Below are 22239 nucleotides of genomic sequence, written 5' to 3'. Positions count from 1 at the left end.
GGTCTTGGCAGGAAAGGGGCAGAAGGAGCCAGAGGTGGGACCCCGGGAAGAGGATCTCCTGGGAGTTGGAGGAGCCCCGGGGGTGTCAGCAGTGAGCCATTTCCCCTCAACACGGGGGAGCGAGAGACGGTGGAGCCTACTTGGGGGATGCTCTACTGCCCAGAGGGGCGCACATCGCATGGTGCCCCCCGCCCGCAGGGTGCTTGGCCCTTGGCCTCGCTCCCGTCCCCTTTCTGATTTACCCCTGATCACATCCTGAAAGGACTGGCATTCGGCTCACAGCAGGTCACGTCCACAATGATCCAGAAGACAGATAAAGTGATGAGCAGGACGGAGAGCTAGGCGCTCTCGCATTACCCGTGCGCTTCCTGATGGAGAGACAGGCAAAGTCAGGAATAACAGCTGAGGGTGTCTTGCTGCTGAAGCAGGAGAAATGATGCCAGCTCATCGGCACTCACGTTTTCCCAGCGTGAAGCTCAAAGATGAATTTCTTTGGCATCTTGATGTAAAATGCCTTGACCTGCATGTTGGGTGTCAGGAGACATCCCACAGTCCTCCGCTGCTTTCAGCGGTTTGGGACCAAAGTGGATAGAATTGTCTTGGAGTTTTGTGAAGACAGTTTCCTCAAAGCTAAAACCATGTGCCTTAAGGGTGACTTTTTAGTGGCCTAGCTGAGATTAGCAGCGGACTGGAACTTACCGAGCTCCTGCTGGGGGCCTTCCTGGCGTAAGATGGTGCTCAGGCCTAGGGTACCGGATTCCCGACAGCTGTGACCCCTGTTCGGTAGAGGCTGGCAGGGCCCCCAACCACGTTTCCAGGGATGAGGTGGGGGCAGGGGTGGGGGCACTGCCCTCAGCTGAGAAACTCGTTAGAAACTGAAGCAGAAAAGGCGGGTTTGTGCTCCACGAGCTGCTGCAGCCTCAGGCCATCCTGAGCGGGGTCATCCCTTCCCTGTGCGTCCAAGCCAGGCCTCAGAAGCCTTCTCGATGGGGCGGCCACCCCCAGAGCTGGCATTCCAGGCGGCTTCTGTTTGGGGGGGATGATCAGCATGTCCTTCAGATCGTCCTTCTCTAGTGGAAGCTGGCTGAGCCCAGCTTTTGACAGGAATGGCGTTCCCGGGGCCAGACACTCAGTGTGGCAAGGGGTCCCCGGGGTGCGCCAGGAATGGCTTCGGGTGTTCTGTCGAGCGGGCACATGGGGTGCCCCACAGGCACACACACACTGAGGCAGACTCCCCGCTCAGCATCCCCTCCCCCCAGCCCGGAGAGGCCTCCGGCAGAGACATGGCAGCGGGTCCCAGGGCCCGTGGACCACCCACCTGGGGTCCCCAGCCTTCTAGGGCACGGATTCCGCCGGCCTCCCCTCGGGCCATCTCAGGCGTATCCTTCCTCTTCACACCGTGACACTGGTGGCTTAGGAGGCAGGGAAGAGGGTGGAAGTGAGGCCCAGCCGCCGCCGCGTCCCCCTGCCCGTCGCGGCTCCAAGCAGTCCGTCGCCTTGTTATTAGCAGCACCTTGTCCGCCGTGGGCCAAGAAGGGCCAGGCATCTTAGCCCGTTTGCAGAGAGTGTCTGATTCACTGAGCACCTGAGTGGAGATTAGTGAAACATCTTGAGGAAAATCACTTTTGGGATGTGGGCACCGGTGAGGGGGTTTGGGGAGCACCGCTCGCACCTGCTGACCCTGGCTCTCTTCCCCCAGTTTGCGCTGGGGTTCAAGGCGGCACACCTGGAGGGCGTGGAGCTGAAGCACATGGGGCAGCAGCTGGTGGGCCAGTACCCAATCCACTTCCACCTGGCGGGAGACGTGGATGAGAAGGGAGGCTACGACCCACCCACGTACGTCAGGGGCCTGTCCATCCACCACACGTTCTCCCGCTGCGTCACCGTCCACGGCTCCAACGGCTTGTTGGTAAGCAATCCCCCTGCCCGCCCCCGTGCCAGTCAGCTCACTGCTGGGCCCGGGGACCTTTAGCACTGGGTCTAGTCACAGTCCAGGGCCACTGGGGGGTTGAACCATCCTTAGACAACATTTTAGAATGATATCACTTGAGAGCAGGTCACTAGCCAGGAGGGAGGAGATAGGGGTGTATCCTTGCCAAAGGGCACAAGCATCAGAGATGGGCGGGTAACCAGGTTGTGGGGGTCACCGGGAGCATAGCTCCTGCTGCCCTAGATGGGAGTCCAAGAATCCTGTGTCACTGCGGGCACGACAGATATGCCAGCTGCAGACAAGGGGGCGCATGCCATGTCCCTGTGCCCCGCAGACTTGGGGCCGTGGCAGTGAGGGGCCCTTTGCTTCTGTTGAACCAAGTGCCCGTCAGATCTGGCCCTTATGGGAGAAACCGGCAGTTCATTAGCAAATTGGTGTGTGTGTCAGAGGCGTGTCTCGATTTGCACAGATCATTTTCCCCCTAACTTGATCCTTCTTTAAATGCACCAAACTTAACATTTTCTATAAACTTTTAAAAGTGGATGTTACAAAACGGCACGCCGCCAGCCGAACCCAGCTTGTGTTTTGTTTGGCTTGTGTGGTGTTTAGAGAAACATTTGATCATCTTTACACTGAACTGATAATTTTACACTAAATTGAACTTTCTTTAAGTGGGCTAAACTTATATCCTCTATGAACTTTAAAACCGGATGTCACAAAACGGCGCCCTGCCGGCCAAACCCGGTGACCAGATGTGTTTTGTTTGGCTTCACCAGTGTTCAAGGAAACATTTGAATTAGTTTCCATCATTTAAAAATGAAGAGATTTCACATAAAAATCTGGATTCTTGGCTTCTCTTGAAATGTAGTCTGTGTTGGAGACCAGACCCGCATTCCTGGGTGCCACCAGCAGATCGGGCCGGAGCAGCTGCCCTGCTAAGCCCGGCCCGTCTTCTCCTGTTTACCCCGTACCCACCACTTCCTAGTACGTTCCAGTTAAGGCCCCTGGATGGGGCCACTCAGTTCATTTCCTGCTGGCCCCTGGACATCTAAGTTCATAGCTCTGCTTTGCAGCAGGCATACGGAGCTCCCCACCCAGTGCTGGTGGGCAGAGGAGGAGGCCTGTCCTATGCAATGGGCTCCCGTGTCCTGAAGGAGTGCCTGTTGCCACTGGGTTTTCAGTGCTCTGATGTGAACCCCCAGTGAGTACACAGCTGAAAGCATGGCTTTGGGGCCCAGTCTGGAGGGGCCTGGGTCCCAGGGCTCTGTCTGTAGGTCATGCACTGGGGGACCTTGGGAAAGTTGCTCACCCTCTCTAAACCTCTGCTCCCTCCTCAGCCGGGTGGGGCAGTGGCACCCAGCACAGGAGGCAGTGAGGAACAGGTGCCACGGGGCCGCCTGCCAGGCTGGCCAGGAACCAGGCCATCCTCCCAGCAGGTGGTTGGAGAGGTGCAGGCTCATACCTGCTGGAAGATGTGGGACTTCTGTTCAGCTCAAGGGGGAAGCAAAGGAGACTGTTTCCTGCTGGAACAGAAAGACCACTGGGTTTAGAATAAGTTCAGAATGTCAGGGGTACCCAGGGTGGGCTTGGCTTCTAGAGCCTCCGCCTAGGTTCCAGCGGCTTCTGCAGTTGCTTCTGCAGCGTGGCCGGGGCTGGTCGCCGCACCTTCCGTCAAGTGGGAAGGAGGGCGTCACCCGTCCTCCGTGGTTCTGGCAAGGAGCGGGCAAGGGCATGAGGAGCGCCGAGCCCGGGCCCGGCACCCTTCAGGCCTGGGAGCAAGGCCTCCGGTCTGTCCCACTGCCCGTGCACTTTGCAGAATGAATGTGCGAAGGGGATTGCAGAGCTGTCACTCATTCTGAGTGGTTAGGGGTTTGGGGGGCTTTACTTGCTTTAAGCACCTGTTCTGAAGTTTTGTCCTTAAATTTTGCTTAAATCCATCTGTTTAATGTGACTAAAGAGGAATATTAGGAAGCCTGTAAGTGCATCGGGCCGGAGAGTCACTGGGGTGCAGCACAGGAGCAGCCAGATGGGTCAGATGCACCCACACTTGCGATATTTTTTTGAAGCCAGAGCCCTGAACAACCACCCGGGACCGGAGGATCCTGCCGTCTGCGTACCAAGGCCTACCTCCAGCCTGGCCCCCAGGGATGCTGGCCACCAGCCAGGGAGGGAGTGTCCGTCTCCCTGGGCATCAGTCAGGTGCTGGGCAGTCCTGGCACCTGGCACAGCCTGGGAGGTGCCAACTGCTGGTCTCATAGAGCTCCAACCAGTGAGCTCAGGGCTGCACTTGATGGCCAAACCGGGGGGTCAGGATTTGGAGCCCCCAGGCCAGTGTGGCCTTTCCAAGATGAAACCAGTTGCCGGGGCTGAGACTCTAGATGAAGCACAAGGCTCTAGTGATTGAGCCTCAGAGGCAGCGGGATAATGGACGCATTCGGAGCCCTTCTCCAAGGGCCACACTGCCCCCCCCCACAGGAGCGGGGTTAATGGATTGGCAGCTCTCCCTATAAATGCTCCCCCACTGGCAGAGAGTTCCTTGCCCAGAAGCACGGCCTCAGGGCTGACCTCTGCATCGGTGTTTCACATTCGCTCCCTCGCTGTGGCCCAAAGGACTTACCGGCGCTGACTCTGTTTGGAAAGATGGTTTGAGTCAGCTCAGGGCCAAAGCTGATGGGAAGAAGGGAGGCAGACATGGACAAGGGCTTTCTTCTGACGCAGACTGCAGAGGCCGCTCAGTGGCATCGCGGGTGCTGTGCCCTAGAGCTGCTGGAGGTGCCCCGGGCCCTGAACAGACAGACTCCGGCTCCCTGGGAACAGGGTTCTGCGTGTGCAGAGTGGAGAGGGCCTGAAGGCTGACCCTGTGGGGTCCTGGGCAGCTGCCCCCTCGTGGGCTCCTCTCTCTACCCCTGTAGACACACACTGGTGCCCTCTGGCTGTGGAGAACAGCTGCCCTCACCCCTGCCTCCCCAGGGGCAGCCCACTTTGCACTTTCCCGTCTTTCACCACCAGCTTCTGGAAGGAGTATTCTGAACTTGGCACTTCCACTAACACCTGCTTCTCACTCGCAGAACAGAAAGGTTGGCTTCGCAAGGTGCTCATGAGCCTGGTGGTGGCACTCAGCACACACCACCGGAGACCCTGTCCAGAAACCCACCCCGACCCAACCCCTTGCTTTCACCCTCACGGGTGCAGCAGCCCAGCCACCGAGGACTGAGTCTCAGTGGTCCGCATTCTCATCTGGCCAGTGTGGACTTGGGGGACTGGGGGGCACCTTCTGAGCCTCAGTTTCCCCCTGTACACAGTGCGAATGATGACAGAACCCGTCCCAAAGGCTTTTGGGGAAGATGGAACCTCATGATGTATGTGGCGTGCTTGGAAGTGACGTTGAATAGCATCATCACGGGCTTCTCCGTCCAGCTGGGGGTGTGTTCACCCGGCTGGCTCCACAAGATAGTAGTCAGTGTCCACCACACACAAGCGTAGACCCAGTGGTTAAATGACCTCGCAAGCACCACATGCATTGCCTCCTTCCCGGTTTGGCAACTCCCCCTGCACGCCAGCATACTCAGGGGTTGCCATAGAAACACATTTAATGTTGGTTATCCTCACAATGCCAAAGCTCAGAGCCCTTTTGCCGTACGATTTTGAACCTCACAGAGCTAGGATTCTACAGTGCAGGCAATGCCTCTCGAGGTGCTGACATTATCAGGGGTGTCCTTGACTCCAGGTGGTTCACATATCAAATTCTCTTTAAGACTCAGCAACACAAATCCCCCCTTGCAACAAGGCTCTTTTCTTTAGCCGCTTGAACCATAAAGCTCAGAAATTATGCTCTTCCTTCTAACATGATCATTGTCCTTGTCAAGTTTCTCACTGATAAGAACTGTGGCACCCCCACCCCAGAAGGCAGAATCAGGGGTGCTTGTAAACAGCGCTGTCTTTTTCTTGCTGTTTATAGGAAGTCACCACAACTGGACGGACCTCATGACTTGATTTGCACAGAACTGTTCCATTTTATACCTGCTATCCCAGCTTAATTACTGACGCACCTTTTCACTCTCAGACGTGTCCCGGGTCAGACTGTGAGCTAAATGGCCACCCTAACTGGAGCAGCCCATGAGAGCTGTGGGGTCTTCCCCTCTGCGGTGCCTGGATTCCACCTCACTGCAGACCGAATCCAAACAGCTTTCTGGAATCCCCCTCACAGCTGGTCTCCATCAGCAGGGACGGTGCCCAGGAGAAGGGGGGAAGTACAGTCTGTGCGATCGGCAGGGAGCTCCCGCACGGCTTCCAGCCATCACGCTCAGGGAGCTGGTCGCCCTTATCCAGCTGTGACTTACCATTTATCTAGCTATCACCTGTCATCTGTATCTGTCTGTAACTACATTTATATCTACCTACCTGTCTGTCATCTCAAGCTATGTCACAGTTTAAAATTTTAATTTGTGGGACTATTCTAAGGAAGAGCAGTTGGAGAATGTCAGAGCTGGAAGGGACTTTGGGACGCTCAGGCAAGTCACACAGCAAGTCGTGGCGGAGGCTAGTCTTGGCCTCGTGCCTCCCGCTCCCAGCCCAGCGCCTCCTCCTGCCTTATCCTGCCCCTCTCGTGAGGTTGTATGCCAGCCCCCCCCCCCACTGCTCGGGAGGGGACAGAAGTCAGCAGGGATGAGTGGGTCAGACAGCCGGAGAGTCCGCTTTCAGTCCTGTGCCTGCAGGGGAGGTGACTCGGGGCACTGGCTGCGTCTCAGCATCCTCAGTGGGAAGGGGCGAGTAATTGTGATAAGAACTCAGTGAGACGATGTATGTAACATGGGACTATTCCCACCCTTTCCCAGGAGGATTTTTCTCTCTGTAGCACCCCTCAGGGGTCTTAGAGGGAGTTTCTCCCTCGGGCATTTGTGAGAATAAGAATGTACCTGATTCATTAATTCACTCACATTCCAGGGGGTGCAGAGAAGGTGGTCCAGACCACGGGGCAGGTGAGGGCTTACAGTTTGCAAGAGCCTCGGGCAGGAGGCAGAGAGCCTGTGTGTGAACAGGGCGCCACCGCGGGTTACCGTGCGCCCTCGGACCCCCCAGCCCTGCTCTGAGAGTCAGTGTTCTCTGCCATTGGGCGAGGGCATTGAGCTTGCTCTCGGATGCCCCTGCCAGCTGGAACGGCCCGTTCCCTCGCCTCTCCTCCTGGACTTGTCTTTCCCGGCGATTTCTAACAAACTCTCAGCTCCTGAGGAGCAAAGGAAGTAGTCCCATTGCTTGACTGTGGTATTGACTGGCATGCTGACTGAGGGGCTGGGTAGGATCCGCATCACACCCTCACCTATTGCCAGAGATTCAGGGGAGATGCTCTTTGAGGGAATAGGGCTTGCCTGGAACAGGGCAGCTGGCGTGTTGGGTTCCTCCACACGGGGTGAATGGACACACTGGGAAACAGCTTGCAGCCCTGGTGTTGCCTGGAATTGTGGGAGAGTTCAGCCAGATTAGAAGGTATGAGAGCCCAGCGCAGTGCTGGGACGTGAGGGCCCCGGTCCCAGAGCGTCAGGGCATGGCTGCCCGGGAGTTGGGCAATAGGCGAGCTTTGTCGTGTGACAGACTCCGGAGGGAGCCGGGGCTGCTTGCCCAGATGGGTGCTTCTCAGTCAGGGGTCCCCCAGGGGCGTGCGGCAGTGAATGTCTGGAGGTACTTCTGGTTGACCCGACTAAGGAGGTTCTGTCACCCGCCTGCAGCGCCCAGGACGGCCCCTTCCAGCGTGACGCTGCAGGTGACTTGTGTTCAGACGGTGTGTGGATTTGCCAGGGCCTGGCCTGGTGGCAGGAGCTTACTAGGTGGGGGTTGAAATGATGCCACAGGGGAGCAGGAGATTCCCATGTGGCAGGAGATTCCCATGTTGGGTGACGGCTTTCAGGCCATCAAGACCCGGGCAGGGCAGCCAGCGTAGGTGAGGTGCTTCCCCACCCCGTGTCCCACTGCGGGCAGGCCCGCCTGAGGCCCTGGGCTTCTGGCCTGGAGTGTTTGAACGGAGCAGGACGCCCGTTTGTCAGGAACGCCTGTGAACAGGGTCTGCGCTGGACGGGGAGGTGGGGCTTGAGCTCAGGCCCCCGGGGGGACCCTGTGGTTCTGAGGTGAGTTCACAGGGCTCAAACCCAGCAGGGGCCTCAGCGACCATGGAGTTCGAGTCCCTCATCTGAGGTGGGCAAAGTGAGCTGAGGGCTCTGGAGGGGGTGGGGGGCTTGGTGAGACCCCTGTGCTGGCAGCTGCACCGCTGAGCCCGAGCCCCAGGCCTCCCACCGTCTTGGAAGGGTTCTGCTGCTTCCTGCACTGATCTGCGACTCCAAGAAGGGTGGTGGAGGGCTGGGGTTTGCACACTCTTCTGGTCCTTGGCCCGGGGGTGGCAGACGAGGCTTGACGTGCATCGTGGGCGACCGAGCCGGCCTGGGTCCGCGGGTGAGGCCACGGTGAGGAGGGTCTAACCGGTGGAGCACACAGCCCAGCGGGCCTGGCTCGGCAGCTGCCTCCCTCCCCAGGAGCGTCCCGCTCCCCGCCGCCCCATCTGGGGTCCTCACCGGAGGAGGCCCGCATGCCCTGCGATCTCCTCTTGGACCCCCTTCTACATTCTGCCCCCTTTCCCACCCATGGAGCCTCAGATGCACCACCTCCAGCTGGGAGGGGCTTTACAGTCACCGTCCTGTCGCCCTGACCCGCCTTCCCCAGTCCCAGCACCTGTGTCAGGTCCGTCTCCAGACCCCCAGGGTCCCTCACGGAGCTGAGAATGCAGCTGACGCTGTTTGCTTGCTGAATGAATGCATAAGCACATGAATAATCGCGAGGTGGAATGTCCCACTGTCTGTTCCCTGCAGGTCAAGGACGTCGTGGGCTATAATTCTCTGGGCCACTGCTTCTTCACGGAGGACGGGCCAGAGGAACGCAACACCTTCGACCACTGCCTTGGCCTCCTTGTCAAGTCCGGGACCCTCCTCCCCTCTGACCGTGACAGCAAGATGTGCAAGACCATCACCGAAGACTCCTACCCGGGGTACATCCCCAAGCCCAGGCAGGACTGCAAGTAAGTGCCCCCCTCCCCGCCTGCACCCCGCAGGGCACCGTGGGCTCGTGCTTCCCGGCCCAGCCCCTGGCTCTGCCCTCCTGACCTGACCACTGAGCGGCGTGGACCACCTACCAGTCTCGCGTCACCGAGGGGGCAGGAGTGTGTTTTCTCTGGCCCCCTTCTTAGTTTGCCTCCCGTGCACCATCCCTGGGCAGAGAGAACCACCTCTCATCCTCAGGCTTTGCTCGTGCCACACGCTGCTGCTTTGAGGAAAGGAGCCGCTGCCACCTTGGCAGCCGTGCACCACCGCACAGACCCACTTCCAGACGAGAGACAGAGCAGATCGCACGAGCTCCCTGTGTGATCGAACCCCGAGCCCAGGCCGCTCCCCTGTATGGCCTCCTTCCTGGGTTCTTCTGACTCACTTATAGTTTTAAGCCGATCTCAGCCCCGCATAGACAGCTCCCACCTTAAGGAGCCCCTTTCAGTTCTGAACATTGTCAGTGTTATTTGCCCCACACTCTGATGGGAAGGCCGGGGTCAGAGCCACGGATCAAGGAGCCCTCGGGTCTGACCGGAGGCTCCTCAAGCCAGCAGTAGAGGGCCTGGTCCGAGCCCGCCTGCAGGCAGGAAGGAGCTCGCGGCCCTCGCGTGACGCTGCCCCATCCCGCCTCCGCAGCGCCGTGTCCACCTTCTGGATGGCCAATCCGAACAACAACCTTGTGAACTGTGCCGCAGCAGGGTCGGAGGTGAGCAGAGGCAGCCTCTTTCTGCAGAGGGTCGGGGTGGGGCTAGGCGACAGCAGCCGGGCTGACCCCGAAATGTGTGCTTTGAGCGCCAGCGCAGGCTTCACTGCAGAGGAGGGGGAGAACCGGGCTGGGGGCCAGAGGGACATAGTTCCAAGCAACGGCGCTGTCCCTTTGTCACAGCGGCAGTCATGGCTGATAGCACGAAGTACACTTTATGGGAAGGAAACATTACTAGATTAAATTGTAGCTTGGGAGAGTGCCTGGCTCATTGATGTTCTGAGCTTAAGTAACTTCTAGAATTTTTAAATTGAGGTACATACCACAGAATAGCTTAGCTTAAATAATTTAATTCTGGCCTCAGCCCTGTGACGCAGATACCTGCCATCTGATGGGCAAGGCAACTGAGGCCTGGAGAGCCAGCCCTTCTGCTTTGAGGAGATGAACCCCCCCCTGACTCAAGTCCGGCTGTTGGGGCCCACGGCCAATAGAGTAGTTGCTGAGGAAGGGCCAGTGGTCAGGGTGGACCCCGTAAGATTTATTTGCCACTGACTTTTCACTGTTCCTCCAAGGTGTGTTGGGCTGGGCGGTGGGGACACTTGGGGGACGGCCGGGGTCCGCGCCTGGCTTGGGCCCTTCCTACTGTCGCCCAACTGGGAGCTCGCGGGTGCTGACCTCTGTGGCTCTCCCCTTGTGCCCACCTCCACCAGGAAACCGGATTCTGGTTCATTTTCCACCACGTACCGACGGGCCCCTCCGTGGGCATGTACTCCCCAGGGTACTCGGAGCACATTCCACTGGGGAAATTCCATAATAACCGAGCGCATTCCAACTACCGGGTAAGCCTCGCCAGACTTCGCCCTGCGGCCGCCGGGCCGCCTTCCCAGGCCTGCACGTGACCAGGGCCACATCCCAGGATGGTCCAAGGAAATGGCGCGGCCTCCCGGGCCTCCCAGGCCACTGGCCACCCTCAGCAAGGACCTCCTGTGGCTCTCCCTGCCTTAGGCACTGCCTTCGCCTCTGGTGGGGCCAGAAGAGCCAGATGTGGGGGACAGATGAGGAAGCCGAGGCCCGCAGAGGGGATGGACACACTTGGGGTCCAAAGAAAGGTCTCCCCAGGGAGAAGGCTGAAAGAGGAGAAGAAATCTCGGAATAGAGCTGTGCTTCCACCCAGCCAGTGGGGTGGGGAGCGGGGCCCTGTGAGGACCCCAGGGGCAGTCGTGTCCCCAGAGCCAGGAAAGAAGACTTCAGAGGGCAGAGTGCAGGCAGGAGGGGGCAACCGTGCCTGCTTCATAAGGAGAGAGAATTGGCACGGCCGCAGGCAGGTGTTTCTGAGGCCATATGGCACCAGGGCCGTGCCCTGTGGGGGCCGCGGGAGCAGTGGAGAGAGCGTGTGGCTGCCTGTCGGGACCTCTGGGGCCTCCACACAGCAGGGTGGGCCGGGCAGCAGCGTGTGTCTGGACAGGTGGGCAGGAGGGGACATATTGGGGAGGATGTTCTCCAACCGGGAGGCAGGCAGGGACTCGGGGCACATTAAGGGACACCTGAGGGAAGGCGGCAGGCTGGGAAAGGGGCCAACGGAGCCTCGGGCCGGGCCGATTTGGCTGTCTGAGCAAAGCAGGAGGCCCAGTGCTGGGTGTCCACACCCAGTCAGCCCCCAGTCTGTAGCCTGGACTCCCTTAGTCCTCACTGCCATCCTTGGAAATCGGTGTGAGCAGCCCACCTTGAGGCTGTACCCGAGGCTGGAAAGGTGAAGGCACAGAGGCCATTTACCCAAAGTCACAGCTCAGGACAGAAGAGCTGGCACCTTATCCTTTGGTTCACGTCACCACTGCTCAGCCGTAGTCAGGCAAACGGTGCCAGAGCCGGTTTCCTCCAATTGCCTCGAGAAGAGAAACCTGAGTCCGAGTGGACGGGAGGCTGATGGTGGCCTCCCTGCAGAGCGTCCATCTGCTCCAATGCACACACCCATGGCTGGCAAAATGGACACCTCTGCAGCCGAATAAGAGAGCAACTCCTCAAGTCAGGCAGGAGCAGAGGCAGTACCGTAGGGGGAGAGGTCACAGCCCCTCACCCCAGGTGCCGAGAAGATGTGCCTTCAGTCTCCTTGGGGCCACTGTGGACACATTTCCCAGGGAGGCGCCCCCACCATCCTTGATTTCAGACCTGGGCTGACAACCGCCCAACCCAGTGTGGGTCCTGGCGCGGACTTCGCTGTGTGGCCTTGGACAATATATGTAACCCCTCCAAACTTCAGTTTCCTGGTCTACACATCACAGAGGACACTTTATTCCAGATTTGATCTGAGCAGTGAGGAACAATACGGTTTCTTCACCTCCCTCGCTGCAGACCCTCTACTTCTGTAAAATATCCCGAGGGCCACGCTGGCGTTACTGCGGCGTTTAGTAGGCCGGGAGGCTGAGTGTGGGGAGGTGCGTCAGCCTGCAGGGGAAGCTAACATGCCTGAATGTCCCCTCTCCCCAGGCGGGCATGATCATAGACAACGGAGTCAAGACGACTGAGGCCTCTGCCAAGGATAAGCGCCCCTTCTTGTCCATCATCTCTGCCAGGTAGTGGACCTTTGGGAAGGCGTGCACCCCACCCCCTCCAAGACCTTGTGACCCAGCTCCATTCTCTCAGTTCACTCATTCACTCATTCACTCATTCATCAAACGTCTGTTGAGCACATTCTGTGTCGTGGGCATGGAGCTAGTCGCTGGGGGAACCGTGGTGAACCTCTGAGCTGGGCAAAGTCTGAGTCAGGGTTCAGCCTCCAGCAGCCAAAAGGAAACAGAAATTCCTAGAGGTTTCTGGATCCCTCTGCAAAAGGCAGCCTTGTAAGTCAACAGAAATGGCCAGGGTCACAGCAGGTAAAGGGAAAAGAAGGGAAGAATTTCTCCATCAGTTTAATGGGAAGGGACACGCTGGTTGTACCTATAAAAAACTCTGGCTAAGTGAAAGGCCAAGGGCTACTTTTATAAGGTGTTGTCTAAGCCTCGAGGTTATTAGGGAAGCCAGCACCCCTTAGAAAGTCCAAGTTGCTTGGTCTCCATCAAAAGTGAACGTCGCTGGTGATGTGGTAATGTCCACGCCTCTTGCTGGACCGGACATCAGTGAGCATCTGGGCTCAGTGCCCCATTTTGTAGCTAAGAAGCTCAAGCCCAGAAAAGGTACTCAGTCGGGGTGACCCCCAGTGAGCAGAGAGCTGGCACCTCAGCCTCGCCTTCCAGCCACCGGGGCTGTGTCGCATGCTGGGCTTGGGGCTGTCTGTCTGAACGTTCCTCGGTGACCCCAATGGGTGGGGGTTCCTCAGTGGTGCTGAATGAGAGGTGATGTGTCGTGGGGCTGCCTGGGGGGAAAGGCCTCTTGCCTCTGTGATGAGCCCAGAAGGGTCACTGCAGAGCCCCAGGATGCAGGCTGGCCGGGGTTTCATCTGCGTGTGCTGGGGCCCCGTGAGCAGGGAGACACTCAGCCGGTAGGGAGTGAGCTCAGGGGTCCCCCCAGCACCGCCGCCTGAGCCCCCCGCTGCTGTGTCACAGGTACAGCCCTCACCAGGACGCGGACCCGCTGAAGCCCCGGGAGCCGGCCATCATCAGGCAGTTCACCGCCTACAAGAACCAGGACCACGGGGCCTGGCTACGCGGCGGGGACGTGTGGCTGGACAGCTGCCGGTGAGCAGACAGCACGGGACGCTGGCCCAGAGGGCGCCATGCTCCTCCCCAGGCCAGCGGGGAGAGGGGAGCCAGGCAGGGGCCCCCACAGCCCCTGAGAACAGCATCTGCCGTGTGCTGAGGGCCACGATCTGCCTCCACGTGGTCCCTGGGCTTGGCTCGCTTGGGCCGCACAGCCAGTCAGTGGGGGGGGAGTGAAGGAAGCTGGCGTGTTCTAGGCACCTACCGTGTGCTGGACCCTAGGTCGCATTTATTTCTCACCATGTTTCTCAGATAGACACTCTCACCCCACTTTAGAGCTGGGAAACTGAGGCTCAGTTTAGTGAATTCCTCAAAAGGTCACACAGCCAGTCAGTGACTGAATGGAGCCTTGGCTTTTCAGTTCACTGGACTCCTCGGCCCAAATGAAGGAGGCGGGGGGCCCTGAGCCCTGACGTGAGGTCCCCAGGGAGAGCCACCAGCCCCCGGGACGAAGGCCAGGAGGGGCAGCCGCTGAGATGGGGTTTGCTTTACAGCAACATCGTGAAATGTCTCCTTATGGGCCTCTTGTGCTAAAAATGGGAAATGAGAAACTATGTAAGAAATAAATGGATCTCTCCATTTTATTGTGGCCAGTTAAAGGAGAGCTAACGATGGAAGGAGGCAGGGGGGAGTGGAAGTGTGCGAGGGACACAGGGACACAGAACACGCACGGGCAGAGACGGACGGACGGACGCGGAGGTGCCCTGCCGAGAAGCAGGCGGTGTGCACTTTGCATATGGGGTCAGAGAGGGCGGGGGTCTTCGAGGAGGAAAAGGGAAGCCAGTGGTTCTGGGTCTGGGAAGAGCTCCGGGGAAGAGGCAGGCCTAAGGCCCTCAGGTGGACTTGGGCTCAGGAGAAGGGGAACCTCCGGCAGGGCAGGGCTTCCTGTGGGGCGAACCTCCAGTGTGACGCCAGGGACAGGGAAGGGTCCTCCCCGCCGCGGCTCCACTGGCTGGAGGGAGAGCGTGGTCCGACCGTCTGCTCTTGTCCCCAGGTTCGCTGACAACGGCATCGGCCTGACCCTGGCCAGGTAAGAGCAGCTGTCAGCGTCCTGTGGCCTCTGGGGGAAGCCGCCTCTGCACATCTCATCCATGACATCTTCTCTCTGCAGTGGTGGAACCTTCCCATACGACGACGGCTCCAAGCAGGAGATAAAGAACAGTCTGTTTGTGGGCGAGAGTGGCAACGTGGGGACGGAGATGATGGACAACAGGGTCTGGGGCCCCGGCGGCTTGGACCACAGCGGGAGGACCCTCCCTATAGGCCAGTAGGTTTGCTGCCCCTACAGCTTCCCTGTCCTGCGCGGCTTGACCGAGGCAGCAACAGGAGGAGGGGTGGTGGCGTGCTTTTACCTGTTGATCACGAATTCCTCCGTCCCTGGCCTGCCAGGGACAGCACAGCAACAGCTGGATTAAACAGCAGTCAGGGGAAATCTAGGATTAGAGAAAAAAAAACTTCTGAGAACGAGCGAGCAGGGTGGCATGGCTATCAGAGAGCACGCCGTGGCTCTGGGGCTGCATGAGTGGGAAGGTGGTGGCCGGAGCCACGGCCACAGGCCCTTCCCTCCTCCGAGAGCACGTCCACTTCTGGGGGCGGCGGAGAGAGGCTGGACGGCCCACACCTCCCAGAAAATGACCCGGAGGGCGTCAGAGCTGCATCATCGCAGACTGGGACCGTCACCCCAGAGACGGGATCACACTTTGGGGACCAGCGCAGGTCGTACGCGGTCTCGGAGCTGCTGTGCACGCAAAAGGCAAAGCCCATTCTCCATGGGCCTCACAGCCAGAATTGGTTTAGTGCAGGAAATAACGCTAATGGGTTTGTTCAACAACAGAGCAGCTGGGTGTCCTAAAGAGTCATGGGCTCTGTCCCAGGAGTTCCCAGGCTGGTTGGTAGCCAGGTGGCAGGGGCGGAGCCAGGGGAGGGCGGGGCTTGGAGAGCAGGTGTGCTAACAGAGCACACGGACAGCCAGTTCTCCAGAAAGCCACGGCCTGGGGCTGGGTGGGGAGGTGTCCCCCCTTCGGATGGTGTCTCTGCTCGAACGCGAGTTCACGCCAGGGTGCACAGCTCCAAGTGCGCCGGCCGCACAGGGGTCCCTGTGCTCCAGGCCTGAGAGCAGCCCCTCCTGCCGCCTGAGCGTTCTCTCTCCAGGAAAAGATAATTCCTGTTTTCTAGGCCAGGCACAGGCCTAAACCTCCCACCCCGAGTGGATGTGTATCTTTGAAAAAGTTTGCAGACAGAACCACAGTCTCCTTTGGCCCAAGCTGCCAGAAGCCCTTGTTTCTGTCTATAGTGGCCCCTCCAGATCATTTTTGTGAGGCCCTTGGGATCTGCATATGTGGGGTAGCTTTGCGGAGGGTAACCAGCCTCCCGGGGCCCGAAGGTCCTAATGATTTGCCGACGCGAGCTGGTCCGTGGAGGCCTGACGGCTCTCCCAGGCGCAGGCGGTCCCTCAACCCGCCTGCGAGCAGGTGCCTAAGCCCACAGTCCTCGTCATGGGCGAGTCGTCCCAGTGTCCTGGGTGGGGTCTTAGGCTTCAGCACACAGTTCACGCACAGAGCTGGTGGGAAATGCCTTCAGTGGAAAATGCATGGAGGCGCCGCCTGAGAATCAGGACTCAGGGCGATGACGTTAATCAATCACAAACATAGAAATACACGTGAGAAGCCCTTGGTGTCCACCAAAGGGCACATCACCAAGGCTGGGGTGACTGGGACTTCTGCAGAGAACCCAGTCTGAATGGAGGCAGGCCCAGGGCTGAAGATGGGGATAGAGGGAGTGTGGCCTGTCCCCCTGCACTGAGCCTCTCTGTCTCCTTTCCCCCTTCCCACCTCATGTGACTGCGGGAGGAGAGGGCCTGGCCCAGAGGGGCCCATGAAAGCCTAGAGATTGGGGCCTGTAGAATGAGCAAGGCTGGGGCCAGGAGCCAGGCGGCCCCTCTGAAGCCCTGCTCGGGAGTCCAGGGCACATGAGGGGGGCGGCTCTGGGCACCCCGCCTCTGGGGGTGGATTCCCAGGGTGCTGCTTGTCCCCCAGCACCCCCCGCCTCCTCCACACCTGCTGCCTCTTTCTCCACCTGTCCCTCCCCGCCAGGTGTCAGGGCTCCCGTGTCAGGGCTCCCGTGGGGTCCTCTGGCAGTCTGCGATCCTGCCTTCCCAGGGGGCCTGCCCTGTCTTCTAGGGATGCTCAAGAATTTACCTCAAAGCGGTTCTACCTCCCCCCCAGGTCCCTCCTCCACCATCTCCCAAGGTCTGCTGTCTCCCAGGGGAGGGTGGACCCACAGAGGGGATCCTCAGCTGGGGCTCCGTCTGATTGAACTCTTAGAGCAGCTAAAACTAAGGCGATAATGACTAATGGCTTTACTCTCCCAAGGGAAATCTGAGCACTTTCCTGCTCATTTGTGGTCTATACCCAGTGGTTCTGCCTACAGTGGGAAACTTGGGGGGAATGATTGAGTACAGGACCATCCCCCAAGCCCCAGCCAGCAACTAGACACACAGTCACCCCCCTATCCCCTATCCATCCATCCATCCATCCATCCGCTTACCCACTCACCCTCCATTTGCCCCTACCCATCCACCCCCATCCCCATCCACCCACCTACCCATCCACCCACCTCTCCATCTACCCACCATCCACCCACCCAGCCAGCCATCTGTCCATGTGCCTACCCATTTACCCCTCCATCCACCCCATCCCCCATCCCCCACTCACCCCCCATCATCCCACCCACCTACCCACCCATCTGTCCACCCATCTGGCATTCATTCACTGGTGTTCACTGTGTCCATAAAGCCTCCCTCAGTGAATGAGGTGATGAATCAGTAATGTCCGGGGTGGGGGGCTGCTGGGCACGGGTGGGATCAGGAATATGCTTCACCAGAAATTCTCAGTCTCCCTCCATGTCCGGGGGTGGCAGCAACCTGGTGGTGCACGTCCTCATGAGCCTGGCACCTGACTTCCTCTGCAGGAATTTTCCAATCCGAGGGATTCAGTTCTACGACGGCCCCGTCAACATCCAGAATTGCACTTTCCGCAAGTTCGCGGCCCTGGACGGCCGGCACACCAGCGCCCTGGCCTTCCGCCTGAACAACGCCTGGCAGAGCTGCCCCCATAACAACGTGACCAACATTGCCTTTGAGGACGTCCCGGTGAGTGAGGCGGGCTCCCAGCAAACCCGGGCTCTGGGTGGTGGTGACTCCCGGGCCCGGGGTCTGCGGTGTGAGCCGTACCACCACCTGCAGCTGCCCAGCCCCACCCCAGTGCCATCTGCATCCAAACTGGAAAAGTGCTAGCGCAGGGGCCCCACAGGTCCCATCTGGCTGGTAGATGCCCACGGGCCTCCCTGGCCCAAACAGCGGGACTCGAGGTTCTGAGGCTGCCGCTCTGAGGGTCTCAGTTCCGACCTGCTGAGTTTTGTGACCAGGCCACCTGAGTTGCACACTGAATCTTAAAAAATCCGTTTTCTGAGGGCATCTTTGTGGAGTGTAAACAGGGGCCTGCCGGACCTAGACAGCCACTTGCCAGGAGCGGAGGCGAGGAGAGGGGGCCTTGGCTGCCTTCAGGGACCAGCGGGCGGCTGCCCGGGCACCTTCTCTGTTTCCCAGACCCTTCCTGCGCCTCCCCGCCTCTGCTCCTGCCATGCCTGTCTGCCAGGTCCCGGCAGGCTGAGGGAAAGATGTGAGACTTGAGCTCCTTGATCTCTGTACTGAGGCCGCCGGAGGTCCGGAGGAGGCCGGTCAGGACTGTTCAGGGCTGGCACTGAAACTGTCTTCCTGAAACATGCCACCCTTGCACCCCGTCTGTCTCGCAGACCCCATGTGTGTGTCTTCTGCGTAAGCATCCACCACCTTCTCCATCATGCACACACATGCACACTCACACGTGCACACACACACACACACTTGCACATGCTCATACACCCATCTCTGCAGTGTCCACAGCCCTGTGCCAGCGCCCTCCCCAGACTCCCCAGCAGCAGCCAGCCCTCCTGTGAGCAGAGGCCAGGACAGCGTGCCGGGCCCGGGCTGAGGCACAGTGGGCATCTGGCCGTTCCGGCTCCTCCCGAGAGGTCGGCCGTGCGGCTCCTCAGCCCCAGGACCGTGTTTGCTCTGGCTGGCTTGTGGTGTCAGCGGGAACTGGAAGCTCCGCCCTGGCGTGATGACGGCTGCAGCCTCCTTTCTCCTTCTGGCCCAGCCTGACTCTCCTGGCCTCTCTGTTCAGATTACTTCCAGAGTGTTCTTCGGAGAGCCCGGGCCCTGGTTCAACCAGCTGGACATGGACGGGGACAAGACGTCGGTGTTCCACGACGTCGACGGCTCCGTGTCCGAGTACCCGGGGTCCTACCTCACCAAGGACGACAACTGGCTGCTCCGGCACCCGGACTGCATCGACGTCCCGGACTGGCGGGGGGCCATCTGCAGCGGGCACTACGCACAGGTGGGCGTCCCCAGTCCCCCCATGTCTGCTGAATTCCTTCCTTCTTCCTTTTTATATTTCCTCCACACCCAGGTGGATTTTCCAAAATCCAAAGTGGAAACACTATAAGCAGAATGCTTAAGAGACGAGCGCTCTGGGGCCCAGTGCTCGGATTTGGGTCGGGCTCCAGGGCTTAGGGGGGCTCCTTAGACTCTTGGAGCCCCAGCGTCCTATCTGTGACATCAGAATAGTAGCTGAACCCCCTTAAAGAGACTGTGGGGGGTCGTTTAGTGCGGGAGGTGCCCCACCAGCCCCAGCCCCCAGAGACATGGCGTAAGCTCCACGTGGGGGCTGACATTTCCCAGTAGCCACGTTAAAAGGAAAAATGGACAGTTCAAATTAATTCTAGTAACACTTTATTTAGCTCAATATACTCAAAATACTCTCATCTCAGCATATAATCAATATAAGCAATGCATTCATGAGGCACTTTACTTTTTTTTTCTGTTCTAAGTCTTTGACATCCACGGTGTGTTTTTTACTCAGTCACACGATTTGGATGGACATTTTCAACACAGTGAAACTCAGTCCTACCAGAACAATAGAGTTGTGCTTAATGGAAAAATGTTTAACCCTGCTTTTGGTTTGAAACTTAATTAAAATGAAACTTACAATCCAGGCACACTGCCACCTTCCCAGGGCTCCGTGGCCACGTGGCCAATGGCAGTTGTGTGGGGCATGTAGGCTTAGGGCCTGGCACGTGGCGGAACTGAAAGCACGAGTCAGCTGCTCTGATACCGTTTCCGCCAGCAGTCGGGTGAAGGGCCGAGGAAGAAGGGAGCAGAGGAGGAGGCCCGAGGGAACGGGGGAGGAGGGGGAGGCAGGGTGAGCCCAGCGCGCCGGGAGGGGAAGGCGGGGTGCTGGAGGGAAGCCGGCCTCACGGCCGCCCTGCAGGACACCAGGAATCTGAGTGTCAGACAACAGCCAAAGGGGGCTCTGGAGAGGGAGCCAGTGGCAGCGAGACAAAGAGCCCCAGGGCAGGGTGGGCAGGGAGGGCGTGCGGAGGCAGGGCCTGGGGTGGGAGGTGAGGTCATTTGCTGGCAGGGAGGGCCTGGTGGGGTGGCCTGCAGAGAGGGATGAGGCTGTAGATGGTGGAAGAGGCTTATAGGAGGCAGGTGGGAGGCAGGTGAGGGGCGCAGGGCAGGTTGCCCATTGGAGGCGAGAGATCTTGAGCAAACACCCCCAGGCTCCCCGGTGTCCCCTCCGCAGAGCACTGTCAGGAGATGCCCGGGAGGCAAGGTGTGGCTTGTGCTGGTCCACCAGCAGAAACGCTCCTTATTTGGCCTTTCTCAAGCCTTCTAAAAAGAGCTCCGTTGAGAGAAAGTGCCTTCGAAGTGTGGTCCGCAGTCCGGCGTTAACCAGACACTCTCGGCTTGATCCCTGTAATCGCCCCACGGTGTGTTTCCTTTTTGGGCCGTAACAGATGTACATTCAGGCCTACAAGACCAGCAACCTGCGGATGAAGATCGCCAAGAACGATTTCCCCGGCCGCCCCCTCTACCTGGAGGGGGCCCTGACCAGGAGCACCCACTACCAGCAGTACCAGCCAGTCGTCACCCTGCGGAAGGGCTACACCATCCACTGGGACCAGACGGCTCCCGCCGAGCTCGCCATCTGGCTCATAAACTTCAACAAGTGCGTGGGTGCCCGCCAGCAGGGGTGGTCCGGGGCCAGCTGCCCGGGGAGCTCACGCAGCGGCAATACGATGCTGCGTCCCGCGGTCCCAGGCCGGCCCTCAGAGAACCTCAGTTTAGCCCATGCCACCCCCTGAGAGGATGCGCCTGGGGATCGTCACCTCCCTGGAGCTTGGCATCTGGGTGTGCTGAGCACCTGCCCTGGGCGTGGTGACCCACGCCGGGTATGCAACCGGGAAGAGCATCTCCTTGCCAGCCAGGCTCCTGCCCTGAGCCCCGTGCAGGACCCACTCCAGGGAATCCCTTGCTCACTGGTGGTCACTGTCTCTCCCCACTCCCAGAGCACGTGGCAACTCTGCCATTACCAGAAAATATTCTCTCAAAATTCCCCTCCGCACAAGCGGAGGTGCCACCTGGTCTCTGGGAGGCCTGCCCAGAGGCCCTGAGGCCTGGACGGCCTCACTGGTGACCTGACTCCGCTTCCGGCCCTAGGGGCGACTGGATCCGCGTGGGGCTCTGCTACCCCCGGGGCACCACCTTCTCCATCCTGTCGGACGTCCACAACCGCCAGCTGAAGCAGACGGCCAAGACGGGCACCTTCGTGCGGACCTTGCAGATGGACAAAGTGGAGCAGAGCTTCCCCGGCAGGAGCCACTACTACTGGGACGAGGACTCAGGGTGAGGAGTCAGCCTGGCTCACGCCCTCTCGTCCCCCGGCCCGGCCCGTTGGCCTGGGAGCCTCCACGTGGCCTGTGCTGGTTAATTCGGGATGCTTCCCCAGGCACTCCCATGCCCAGGCTGCTCTTGCCGTCCACCAGCTATTAGGCTTGGCAGCAAATTTGCAATGTATTAAACATATATGTGGGTTGTAGGGAATATGCCTGTTTCAGAAAACGAACTGAAAGCAGTGGGTCTTAGAATGGAGGAGGCGTGGTACCGTACCTCAAGTCCTCACAGCCCAGGTGGAGCACATGAGCTGGTCCCCCTTCTAGAGGTGGGCAAAGAAGGACCAGAGAAAGTAGGGGCGACTTGCTCAGAGACCACAGCGCACCGCGGACACGGCTGGCTTGAATCAAAGCCCATCTGTGCCCTTTTGCTAAACTGGGATAGGCTCTATTCTCCAGGGATGGGATACTGATAGAGGGGCCATCTGTGCCTGTCGGGGGCACCTGGTCCCACCCCAACAAGGTGAGCCCACCTCACGTCTGCCAGCACAGTTCCAAAGGGATGACGCTGTAGAAAGCTCGCCCTCTGGGGAGGAAGGATAAGGGTTGTTTGACGGCCAGTTTCCCATTCTTGCAAGGAGATAGCTGGCAGGTTCCTGCCTTCTCTCTCTCTCTCTCTCTTTCTCTTCCTCTTCATTAAGCGTGATGTCCTGCCAGTGGGTTTCAGTCCCCGGCAAGTTCACTATGGATTCAGTGAGACCAAAGAAACAGTAGAACGTTCTTGGGGTGAAAGGTTTATGCCCAACTTTATTCCCACAGTGGCAGGTCGATCACTAGAATCCTGTTCACTCATAGTGAGCCTGCATGCAGCAAGCCGGTCTTTGCCTCTGGGCCTCTCTGCCCGCACGGCCATCCTCTGGGCCTCTGTCCCCGGTTCTCCTCCACTCCTCTGCTCCCCCGCCACACGGAGCACAGACGTCAGGAGGGCACGCTCTGCCCCAGCCTGAATGCCAGATCTGGGCAGCAGGTGGCTTGTTTTGTTCAGGGATCCAC

The 22239-nt window shown here is 59.2% G+C and overlaps 1 protein-coding gene across 4 annotated transcripts in view; it reads left to right on the top strand.

Moving 5' to 3' along the window:
* Window positions 1-22239, top strand: part of CEMIP (cell migration inducing hyaluronidase 1) — a 261072-nt gene that overhangs the window by 82163 nt on the left and 156670 nt on the right. For all 4 annotated transcript variants that reach the window (XR_008994717.1, XM_036916119.2, XM_036916121.2 and 1 more), the window contains 12 exons: window positions 1700-1909; window positions 8785-8990; window positions 9652-9721; window positions 10429-10557; window positions 12203-12288; window positions 13258-13389; window positions 14405-14440; window positions 14522-14677; window positions 17380-17560; window positions 18633-18848; window positions 20311-20522; window positions 21014-21199. Coding sequence is in view for 3 of the 4 variants with exons in the window: in XM_036916119.2 (XP_036772014.2) it covers window positions 1700-1909; window positions 8785-8990; window positions 9652-9721; window positions 10429-10557; window positions 12203-12288; window positions 13258-13389; window positions 14405-14440; window positions 14522-14677; window positions 17380-17560; window positions 18633-18848; window positions 20311-20522; window positions 21014-21199 (1820 nt within the window). In the remaining variant the exon portion in view is untranslated. The remainder of the gene's footprint in view (window positions 1-1699; window positions 1910-8784; window positions 8991-9651; window positions 9722-10428; window positions 10558-12202; window positions 12289-13257; window positions 13390-14404; window positions 14441-14521; window positions 14678-17379; window positions 17561-18632; window positions 18849-20310; window positions 20523-21013; window positions 21200-22239) is intronic.

Source organism: Manis pentadactyla, chromosome 18, assembly GCF_030020395.1.
Source record: "Manis pentadactyla isolate mManPen7 chromosome 18, mManPen7.hap1, whole genome shotgun sequence".
NCBI classification, from domain to species: domain Eukaryota; kingdom Metazoa; phylum Chordata; class Mammalia; order Pholidota; family Manidae; genus Manis; species Manis pentadactyla.
Note: the sequence above shows the minus strand (reverse complement) of the source record. Positions and strands in the feature narration are given on the sequence as shown.